At 35.7% G+C, this 11,940-nt stretch overlaps 1 protein-coding gene across 1 annotated transcript; it reads right to left on the bottom strand.

Moving 5' to 3' along the window:
* Nucleotides 1-2,205: 2,205 nt before the first annotated feature.
* LOC112754388 (splicing factor U2af small subunit B) lies at nucleotides 2,206-4,612 on the bottom strand. Its single transcript, XM_025802012.3, has 4 exons — nucleotides 4,078-4,612; nucleotides 3,917-3,998; nucleotides 2,930-3,056; nucleotides 2,206-2,794 (listed from the first exon to the last, which is right to left on the bottom strand). Exons 1-4 carry the CDS (start codon nucleotides 4,414-4,416, stop codon nucleotides 2,383-2,385), a joined length of 960 nt encoding a protein of 319 aa, XP_025657797.1. The 5' UTR covers nucleotides 4,417-4,612; the 3' UTR covers nucleotides 2,206-2,382.
* Between the last annotated feature and the right edge of the window lie 7,328 nt (nucleotides 4,613-11,940).

Genomic DNA, 11,940 nt, shown 5'->3' with positions numbered 1-11,940 from the left:
TATTTTTTATAATTTTTTATCGATACAAATATTAAATTATTTGTAACAAATAAATTTTATTTATTTATAAGTGTAAATTTTAATAAATATAAATATAAATTATATTTTTTTATGTATAAAATATTTATAAATATAAATATATATTATTATTAACTAAATATTGATTAAAAAAAATAATATTTACTAATCATTTTACAGCATGACCGTTCAACGCATCTCAGAAAACAATTTGAGCAAGTAGACCTTACAAAGTTACAAGTATAAGATGGATGTGCCTTAGGATAGGGAGAAACTTCTCAAGCATCATCAAACATCTAACATGCCTTCGATCCCAACCAGTTTTATTTTACCCCAAATATATTTTTTTTTTTTGGACACGGATTTTACCCCAACTTGAAAGAACGTCAAGACTCCAAGGGACCAAGTGTCAACTACTCAACTATTATTATTATTGCCACGTTACTGTGCAGTATACTTCCTATTTTTTGCAATAGTGGATTTCAGAACAGTCGTCAACACAAGGTTCGGATATTCACTGAGGCATTGAATTTGAATGAGTTAATAACTAAAATCGTTCCTAAAAAATACTTCAATCTTTATTTTAGTTCTTAAAAGATAAAATTAATTGAAATCGTTCTTGAAAGATCAGTTGGATAATAATGTGTCACGTTAAGTGCTACGTGGCACATGATGACGTAGTGGATTGATGCTACGTGTCACAAGATGATTGGTTAAAATGTCAGATCAGTGACACGTGGCAAAATAGTCCTTGAAAATTTAGACGTAAGTCATTTTCATCTCTAAAATTTTAAAAATTAATCAAATTAGTCCTTATATATATTTTTTTATTTTTTCTTGATAATATTGAATTTGAAATATTTTTTGATACTACTAATTTTAATAGAAATGTAATTGACAAACAAAAAATTAGTAATTGTATCTTTTCTTCTTAAAAAGTTTTTCAATAAATTTATTTCTTTCTTTTAATTCTTCTCAAAATCTCTTATTCTTTTCTATTCTAAAACATTTTTCTTACATTATCACATTTTGCTGGAATATATATATATATATATACTCAAAATTGAAATGTATGTATTTATTAACCTAAACAAAGTTATATGCTCAAAATCAAAATTTATGTGATCATAATAAATTTTTGTGTGTTTCATATGTTTGAGATAGATTATATAATTTTTTTTAATACATAAATTTTTGTGTGTTTCATGATAAAATTGTGAAAGAATAGGAAAAGAAAAAATGAAAAAATTTTATTCATTGTTGATTGATTGAATTGTATTGAGTTGTAAACTACAAGGGTAAAACTAAATATATATAGAGCATTGTCCTATGAAAGATAAGAGCAAATAAAGATAAAATAAGAACAACTAAAGACAAGATAAAGATAAGATAAGATAATAAAGACAATTTGAAATTGAATTTATGTATTCTGTTGGGCTGAATTTGTGGGTCACAAGACTTCTTTATTGTTATTATGGGTTAAGATGAAAGAGTAGTTTAATATTTCATATGTTTGAGATAGATTATATAATTTTTCTTTTAATACATAAATTTTAATCTTGAGCATATAACTTTGTTTAGGTTAATAAATACATACATTTCAATTTTGAGTATATATATATATTCCAACAAAATGTAATAATGTAAGAAAAAATTTTTAGAATAGAAAAGAATAAAAAATATTTTGAAAAGAATTAAAGGAAAGAGATAATTTTAGTGAAAAAATTTTTAAGAAGAAAAGATGCAATTACTAATTTTTTGTTTGTTAATTACATTTCTATTAAAATTAGTAATATCAAAAAATAACTTACGTCTGAACTTACGTCTGAAAATGACTTACGTCTAAACTTTCAAAGACTATTTTGATTATAAATAACTTTTTTACATGTCAAGTGACACGTGTCACTGATCTAACACGTCAACCAATCATCTTGTAACACGTGGCATCAACCCACCATGTCATCATCCAACTGACGGAAGGACTAACGTGACCAAATCGTGTACCTTTCGGGAACGATTTCGATTAATTTTATCTTTCGAGAACCAAAATGGAGATCGGGATATCTTTCAGAAAGATTTTGGCTATTTGGCTATTAACTCATATTGTAGATATTCATATAGAATAAATTCAAACATTTCCTTTCTTTTACCACCTAGAAAACAATCCAAGCTACCTTGATAATTGCGTTTGAAGCATAAAAGTCAACCGTTTTTCCATGAATATTACAAAGTTGTATACATGAATAAAACCCAAATAAAACGGTAAAATCACTAGCAACGAAAAACAACTCAATAGGTGCAAACAAAGATAATTAAGATGACTAAGATAACTTCCACATTACAGGGTTTCTCTTAATATTGAACCTAATCACTATTATGCTGATATGTTTGATGATTATCGGATTCATTACCATTTTTTGGGACGTTAGGTTCCTTGTAATCATTACCATTCGCATTGTTCTGGTTACCAGAATCTCCCTGCTCCTTCTCCCTGTTCCATTGCTCTATTTTAGCCCTTCTTTCTGCACTACTTTCTCTGACTGGACTCCTATCCCTCCCCGCTGGACTTCTACTTCGCCTTCCTCGACGTCGAGGACTACGGCTTCTAGGCCTCCTACCATGGTGACCATGGGACCTATCAGAATCCCTTCTACTAGAACCACGACCATGTGAACGCTCATCATAGTTTCTACTCCTAGGAGGACTTCGGCTTCTGCTTCTACTTCTACTACGATTCCATCTCCTGTTTCTTCCAAATAACTTCTTCCTCAAATCCCTAAAATTAAGAAAAACAGATTTTATCACCTAAACAGAAAATAGAAGAGCAGGGTATAGGACATAAAAAGCCACAAAGTATAAATACATGCAAAATCTTTGAGAACCATGAATAGCACTATGCAGAGAAATCAACCTGCTAATCTTTTTTAGGTGCATGAAGTTGCAGTAGCCACCTCTATTGCAAACGTTTTCCTCATACTGCCTACAAGTAGCTTCCCGAAAATCAGTAACAGGAGAGAAGTCAACAATGATGGGTCGACCTGAAAGCATCATTGAAGTTAGAAATTTCATCAGAATTACAGTGATTGCTGTTTGGGGGTAGGATTGAAGACTTGAACGCATTATAAATAGTACTTCACAAAGTGTTGCATTTTACATATGGCCATATGCTAATTTTCAGTCTGCAACCAGCATTACTGGCTTCTGTAATTGTACGTATGAAGCAAAACACAGACTTGTGGTGAAAAAAATAAAAACAAAAATAAAAAACCAGCTTAACAGGACTGGTAGTTAAAACATGAAATTTAGTTTGCAAGTATTGTTAGTATAGAAGAGTTTTACAACAGCATGGCTTGTATTTCAGCATTGGCAAAAATGGTCGTCAACAAAAATGGTTTGCTAACCACACTCAAAAATCATCTTACAAAGAAGGAATGAATGGAGAAACGGAGCTACCATGTGACAGATCACAAGGTACCTGGTCAAAATGCATTTCATCAGATAAAGCTCAAGACTCCCAACATGAGTAAAAGAAGGCTACAATACAGAGTAAGGTAAACACAAGGAGAGGTCAAGCGAAACCAGTTGGGTATCTCCAAACCTATTTACCTGAAACCAATATGAACATTAACTTCGCTTGCACAAATTTATAAAAAAATTCCAAATTTCTACTTATCATGAGTTCATGACCATCATTGTTTGCTCACAATTATATTAGCACACAAAAGTACAACATGTACCGACAAGAAGAATATCATCACTTGAAATCGAACTCCCTTCTTCCCCCAACCCACCCACCCACCCAAAAATGATGATACCTAAACCTAACACATAAATCAAGAAATGACGAAGAAATAATAATAAATAGCCAATAAATTGATGACATGCAGAGAACACATACCTGAATAAAACCTCCCAGTGAGATTCATTAAGGCATTGGCAGCATGGTCCTCCTCTTTGAACTGAACATACACGTTCCCAACCTAAACAAAAGAATAAATAAATACGAAACCTAAAAAATTGCACAGATAGAGAAGAAGGAGGAGGAGTTGGAGAACGAACCATGTGATCAGCGAGATTGTCGCAAATATTGAGGCTCTGAATCTGGCCGTACTTGCTGAGCTCCTCGAAGAGGTCCTCGTAGAAGTCCTCAAAATGGTCTTGAACCTTGTCGGGATCAAGGGACTGAGACTGGGGCTGGTTAGGATTTGGAGGGAGGAGAGGGGTAATCATGTCGGGCCTCTGGTACATGTTGGAGAGGAGTAGCGTCGGGCTTATGGTGGGCTTTGTGTGAAGCCTGGAGCAGCGGTCGCCATGCCTGCAGGCCCCGATCTTGAAGTAGAAGGGGCAGTTCACTCTGTCCTTCTCCGTACCGAATATCGATGCCAAGTGCTCCGCCATAGCTCCCTAACTCCCAACCGGAATCAGAAGAACAAATCTGAAGAGATCACACTCTCTATCTTTGTATCTCTGTTTCGGTTTCGTTAGGGTTTGCTTCTTTCTTCCCCTTCCTTTTACCTTTGTTTTTCTCTGTCCTTTATTTGTTGTGTTGACCTAAATGGCCTATCCAAACACCTTTTTTTTTTTACTCACTCAAACATGGATTTTTTTAAAAATAAAAAATAAAAAACATTTCTATCTCTTTTTTTTTTGGGCCAATAGTACTTGAATTTTTTACGCTACAATTATAATGGTAAAATTGAACTGGTGATTAAGACTATTGGTGTATTGAATTACTAATTCAATCGCTAAAATTGGTTTCACATAAATAAAAAATATAAAATAATAAAAAATTTAAAATATATTTTCATCAACATTTTAAAAATAATTAAGTTTTAAATTTTAAAAATAACTAATATAAAGATAAATATAAAATTAGTTAATACTATTACAATAGTATTTTAATTTAACACAATAAAAATAATAATCTATAAACTATATCTAAGGAGTAATATTATATCACAAGTCATGCAATTTAAATATCTTGGATCCATCGTATAAAATAGCAATAAAATAAAAAAATATGTAAACCAAAATTCCTAAAATTAGATGGGACATCAAACTATTTAGATTGCCAAACAACAAATTTCAGAGGACCAACTAGTTTAACCGGAGTTTTAATTAGAATCAATAGATTATAGTAAAATAAATTATTACATCATAAATAAACATATAATAACAAATACATCCTCTGTAAATCTAAAAATACATAAAAAATCAAAATTCAAAATGATCAACTAAAGCCTCATATATTATACTCTCATACAACAGAAGACAAAAAAAAAATCCTAAAACATGAGATTAAAATTGAGCTAATTAAATATTTGGCATTAGATAAATAAATTCTGTAGATCCATTTGATCCATAAAAATTTTTGGGAAAGGGGAGGTTTGGGAAAGGGATGGGGTTAGAATAGGCTGGTAAGTCAATCATTTTGACTCTGTGCATTATTTATTGTTAAAATGGGAGAGAGTCATATAATATCAAATACAAAAACAATATAGTAAGTTTTTTAGATCATCCTTTTCCTAAAACTTATTCTAGTTTCTTATTTATTTTTCTCATCACTCTTCTTGTTTTGTTCCCCTATATATATTACACAGTTAAGAATCAACAAATTCATCCAGTTATAATTAACAATATAACATAAACAGATTCACAATTAACAATTCAATATCATTAATCCGTTACTTACCCACTTAATCAAATTTAAATCTAACTGAATAACTAGAAAAAAACAAAGATAATGGAGAACTTCACAAACACAGAAGGGAGGAGACCACCAACCTGTTTGAGCACGAAGAAGCAGACTCTGGCAATGGAGAGGTATCAGTGACGGAAAAGACGCGACGACGACGATGAGAGACGCAGAGCAAGGAGCCGCAACAAGGTAGGTTGCTTGCGAGCCAAAAACGCGATGGCACAGGGGAGCCACGCGACGTCGTCAGAGACACACCGTTGCCAACGAGATGAAGTAGAGGAGATGGCCGACGATGAGGTGAGGTGAGGTTAAGAGAGATTATGGTGTAATGAGGTGTGGAAGAAAGCTTTCGAGGAGGGGGGTATTGGGACTGGGATAGCCGTTTAGGACATTAGGGTTAGGAGGTGTTCTTTTTTTTTTTTTACAAACGACAATACGACATTATTTTGGTAAGAAAAAAAATTAGAGTTTCGAATCGGATGGGTTACACAAAACCATTGGTTCGACAATTTTCATAAAAATCAGACGGTTCAAACTAGTTTTCTCTGGTTCTTTACCTTATCCAATCGGATTGCTCAACCGGACTGGCCAGATGACCGATTTTTTAGTCGAACGAGACGGTCCGATCCAGTTTTTATAACTATCGGTACAACTTATGGAAAGAAATTATTTAATATATTGGCTTTACATGTTCGAGCGTCGAATCTAGCAAACTCAGATTTTGAACCCGCCAATATAATAAAATTTAGGGTTAAGTACGATTTTGGTCCCTAAGGTAGGGGTCCAAAATTTTTGTCGTCCCTAACTTTTTTTTGCTTACAAAATAGTGCCTAAGGTTCAGCTAAGTTTTAAAACCGTCCTTCGGACTAAAATACCTTCTCCCTCTTCCCCAACATACTCAATTTTTATTCTTCTTTCTCTTCTCTATCGTAGCAGGATCTCTTTTTCTTTTTCTTCTTCATCATTACAGAATCATGAACAATAATGAAGCAGAAACAAAGAAAGAAAAAAATAACAATTTATTTCAACTATTTAGAATCAGAAAAAATAGAATCAGAAGAACAATGAAGAAATAGAAGAAACAGAAGCAAAACAATGAAATCAAAATAAATTAGAATTAACTATTCAAAACTATAAGAAATAGAATCAGAACAACAATGAAGAAACAGAAAAAACAGAAGCAGAACAGCAATAAAATCAAAATAAAAATTAGAATCAATGTAATTAATAAAATCAACAAATCAACAATGTAATTAACCAAAGAAACAGAAGCGGAATCAATAATAAAATTAACAAATTAACAATTCAGAAGCAGAATTGGAACCCTAGGAACAGCGGCGGTGACTGGCAAGGAGCAGCGGCGGGCGAGGAGCAGCGACAGGCGAGGAGCAGCGACGGGCAATGATAAGTGATGACTGGCGAAGAACAACGGTCAATGGCTCTCAAATCAGCGGCAACATATGAGGAGGAGGAGGAGGAGCACGGTGACGCGAGGAACTAGCGAGGAGGAGGAGGAGCACGGCGACCTAGAGAGGAGGAGGAGCAGAACGGCGACATGCAAGGAGTAGCGGCGAGATCCAGTGGCGAAGACGCGAACAACGAGGAGCAATGGCGAGCAGCAGCGGCGAGCGGTGGCGGCAGATTTCCTTCCCCTTCCCCTTCCTTTCCCCACCTTCCCTTCCCCTTCTTCTTCCCTGAATCCCCCTCCCCCAATGTGATTCCTTTATCCCGTTTTCTTCTTTTTTTGATTTTTTGAATTTTTTTATTTTATATTTTTTAATTAGGGATAATTTGGTAATAAAAATTAAAATTTTGGTGAAAATAATGATTTTAAAATTAAGTTAAACGTTAGAAACGATTTTGTAAGAAAAAAAAGTTAGGGACCCCTACCTTAGGGACCAAAATCGTACTTGACCCTAAACTTTACTAAATTCGCACATTTGAATTCATAGACTTTGACGAGGTGAGATAGGTTGGCTGATAAACCCATATTTCATGAGTTATTTTGTGCTTAGTTTGAGTGATTTATTCAATCCTTCACCCACTTATTCATATTAATTGCATGGTTTTACTTTCCCTTCCTTATTATGTGATGTACGTGAAAAATATGTTTCCTAAGCTTTAAAATTAATTATTTTAATTACCTTTATTTCCATTCAATGCCGTGATTAGTGTGTTGAGTAGTTTCAGATTTTCTAAGACAGAATGACTTAAAGGATGGAAAAGGAAACGTACAAAAATGGAAGGAAAGTGCGAAACGGAGTTTTGAAGAAACTGGCATCCACGCGATCGCATGGACGACGCGATCGCGTGCCAAGAGCGAAGAAGCAGCGATGCGGCCGCATGACTGACGCGGCCGGGCGACTTGAGCATAGCGCATTCGATGCGGACGCGTGACGGACGCGACCGCGCCACAAGGAAAACTCCAGGCATAGAACACACAGACTAGAGGCTATAAAGTGGGGAAATGCATCCATTCAAAAGAGAGCTCGCATTTTTATTACTTTCCATGATTTAGATTTAGTTTTGAGAGGGAGATTCTCTCCTCTCTCTCTTAGGATTAGGATTTAGGACTTCTCTTAGTTTTTAAGAGTAACTCTCGATCCAGGTTTAGTATTTACTTTAATTTATGTTTCTATGCTACTTTTACTTTAATGCTTTTATTCGTATCTATAAATGTTGCCCAATTGGCTTATGAATTATTCCATGTTACAGATTATTATTTGAATTAATGAGTATTTGAGGTATTTCAGTTTACTATTGTTCTCTTTAATTTAAGTTATTATTGCTTCCCATCTAAGGATATTTTTATTCCAACAATTTTACTTTTTCCCTTTTTGGTCTTGGTTAAGAAATCAGTAACTCAACATTATTAAACTCAGCATAATTGATAATCGTTATCTTGCTAATTGAACTGAACTTCAATAATCCCAACTTTTTCTTAGGAAATAAATAGGATTCGAAGGTCAAACTAATTAGTCCCTTGACTTTTCTTTACTTTAGTAAAGGTTAACTAAGTGGAATTAAGATTCAACTTTCACTATTGTTGAGAGGAATAACTAAGTTGGACTTTCAATTTCTCTTACCTTGCCAAAAGTTTGCTTTACAGTATTTATTTATTTTAATTGCCATTTAAATTATTTGTCATATCTACTCTTCACTCTCAACCCCGATTTTACAACCTCCATAACCAATAATAAGAACATACTTCCCTGCAGTTCCTTGAGAAGACGACCCGAGGTTTAAAATACTCGGTTATCAATTTTAAAGGGGTTTGTTACTTGTGACAACCAAAACGTTTGCACGAAGGGATTTTTGTTGGTTTAGAGACTATATCTACAATGCGACTGTTTTTATGAACTTCTTTTCTGGCAAAAATCTTAACGTCAAAATGGCGCCATTGCCGGGGAATTGCTTACGTGTGCCTTATTATTGGTTATTGTAATATTTTTCTTTTACTTGTTTATTTATTTCTGTTTTTCCTTTTTATTTTTCATTTGCTACCATGAATTCTCACCCCTCTCGCTTTGAGTTTGGTTCTAACTTTGTTGAAGGAAATAGAAGTTACAGCAGGAATATGCATCAAGGTCAGACCAATCAAGGATAGATGGAGCCAAGAGGATCTAATAAACCCTTTAGGCAGCAACACCCTCCGAGATATCCTGGACAAAGACCATTCTACCGTGCATACCCAGCTGAAAGATATGGTGGACAACCTTGTAACTACCAACAAGCCCCACCCCGTGTATATAAACCATCCTTTCAACATAACCTCGAACCATCACACTCACAAGCTTCTCTTCACCATTCGCCACCATATAATCCTTCCTTACGCCAGTACCAATCCAATCACTCCCAATCACTGCCACTTTCCTATGTATCATGTCCAAATCCGGCAACCCGAGAAGCAGAGGTTCGCCTAAAGGAAACAGTAAATAAACTTCAAACAACCATTCGACAACTGGAGCAAGCAATAATTCAATGGGTTTCTAGGCGCTCAAATACACAAGGATCAGCCACAGCCCCATGTGAACAATCTAACGAATAGCGTAGCATGAAGGAGATACCAGAAACTCCAGTGGACAAGACAGAGAATAAATTCGTACTAGAACAAGTAGAAGAAGCTATCATTGTTCAAAAAGAAGAGTTGGTTGAAGATCTAGGAGATGCTGAACCTCCATGGGAATCCAGAACTGAGGAGAACTCCGTCAAGGACGCTACAGTTGATGCTAAGGAGGATATTGTACAATCTCCAAGGCAAGTTGTTTATGAAGAATCAGACGGAATAACCCAGGACACAAATTCCCTTGATGATGATAGTCACAAGTCAAATTCTCTTAGTAATGAACTGGCATTCGCAAGTGAATTCTCTGAGGTCGAAGAATCTTCCCCAAGTGAATATGAAGATGATGCGGAGGAAGATTTCTCTCAACCTCCAATCTATGACTCAAGTGATGAGGAGACATAGAAGACTTTGACCAGGACACAGATACAATTGTAGAACCTTGCAAGGAAGTTGAGGAATTCACAGAAGAGCACAAGGGAGTAGAACTTACAGAACCACCGGAAACACCTATCCCAAGGCCATTACCACCTAATACAAGCTTCAAGTGGGTACAATCCTTAACCTATAACTTTACTTATTCACTTGAATATGGTTTGCTTGAAACAGATGGCCAGCTTAGAGCTCTTTGCGGCTTTAAGAGTAAGAGAAAAATGGCTCGTACTCAGAGTTGGTGCACAAGGTTCAATAAGGTTCCACGCTTTACCTCGAAGTACACAGATTGGTGTCATGCTCAATTGCATGGATCACAGAGAACGTTTGGTCACCATGGTGAGATTCTACTCTTTAAACCGCCCGGATGGAGACATGTAGATCAAGACGGAGGCGGATTTAAAAGCAAGGCTTGGGATCCTGGAGTTTATTCTGACGTTTGCCACCCCGGGAGCCTAACAATCTGTTTGAAGCTGTTCAGAAGCTTTGCATGCCTAGTTTGGGATCCCGGAGGCTATTGGCATTCCAAGCACTGGTGGAGATTTTTGGACGAATTTAAACATAAGCCGCTATAGCAGGAAGCTCCTCCAATGTCCAACTTAAGGACTTTAACTAAAAGTGTTAGGTGGGAGACAACCCAACATGGTATGGTCGCTTATTTTTCAATTTAATTCTTGTTAATTACTTTCATTTTTATTTTCTTTTCATTTTACTTTATTGAACCTGGAATCATGCATAGCATTCATATTAATCGTTGCATTCTGCATTTATCTTACATATAAAAAAAAGGGGATGCACGACGCGACCGCATGCCCCATGCGATCGCGTCATATTGCGAAAACACTATCCACGCGACCGCGTCACCCATGCGGCCGCGTGCTCTGGAGATCGGCGTCAAGATCCAACGTCTAGAAAGTTAGGCTGGAATCGTGCGGCCTGATGAGCGGATAATTTATACGCTTTTTGGCATTGTTTTTAGTAGAATCTAGTTACTTTTAGGGATGTTTTCATTAGTTTTTATGTTAAATTCACATTTCTGGACTTTACTATGAGTTTGTGTGTTTTTTTGTGATTTCAGGTATTTTCTGACTGAAATTGAGGGACTTGAGCAAAAATCAGATTCAGAGGTTGAAGAAGGACTGCTGATGCTGTTGGATTCTGACCTCCCTGCACTCAAATTGGATTTTCTAGAACTACAGAACTCAAAATGGCGCGCTTCCAATTGCGTTGGAAAGTAGACATCCAGGGCTTTCCAGAAATGTATAATCCTCCATACTTTGCCCAAGTTTAGACGACGCAAACGGGCGTTCAACGCCAGCTCTCTGTCCAATTCTGGCGTCCAGCGCCAGAAACAAGCTGCAAAGTGGAGTTCAACGCCCAAACTGGCACAAAAGCTGGCGTTCAACTCCAAGAATGACCCCTACACGTGCAAAACTCAAGCTCAGCCCAAGCACACACCAAGTGGGCTCCAGAAGTGGATTTATGCATCAATTACTTACTTTTGTAAACCTTAGTGACTAGTTTATTATAAATAGAACTTTTTATAATGGTATTCACAGTCTTGGTTACTCCGGTTCCCCTCTGGGGCCGAGACCAATGAACTCCATTATCACTTATGTATTTTCAACGGTAGAGTTTCTACATTCCATAGATTAAGGTGTGGAGCTCTGCTGTTCTTCAAAGATTAATATAAAGTACTACTGTTTTCTATTCAATTCATCTTATTTCG

Source organism: Arachis hypogaea, chromosome 16 (genome assembly GCF_003086295.3).
Source record: "Arachis hypogaea cultivar Tifrunner chromosome 16, arahy.Tifrunner.gnm2.J5K5, whole genome shotgun sequence".
NCBI lineage: Eukaryota > Viridiplantae > Streptophyta > Magnoliopsida > Fabales > Fabaceae > Arachis > Arachis hypogaea.
The sequence above is the reverse complement of the archived record's forward strand: the minus strand, read 5'-3'. Positions and strand labels throughout refer to the sequence as shown.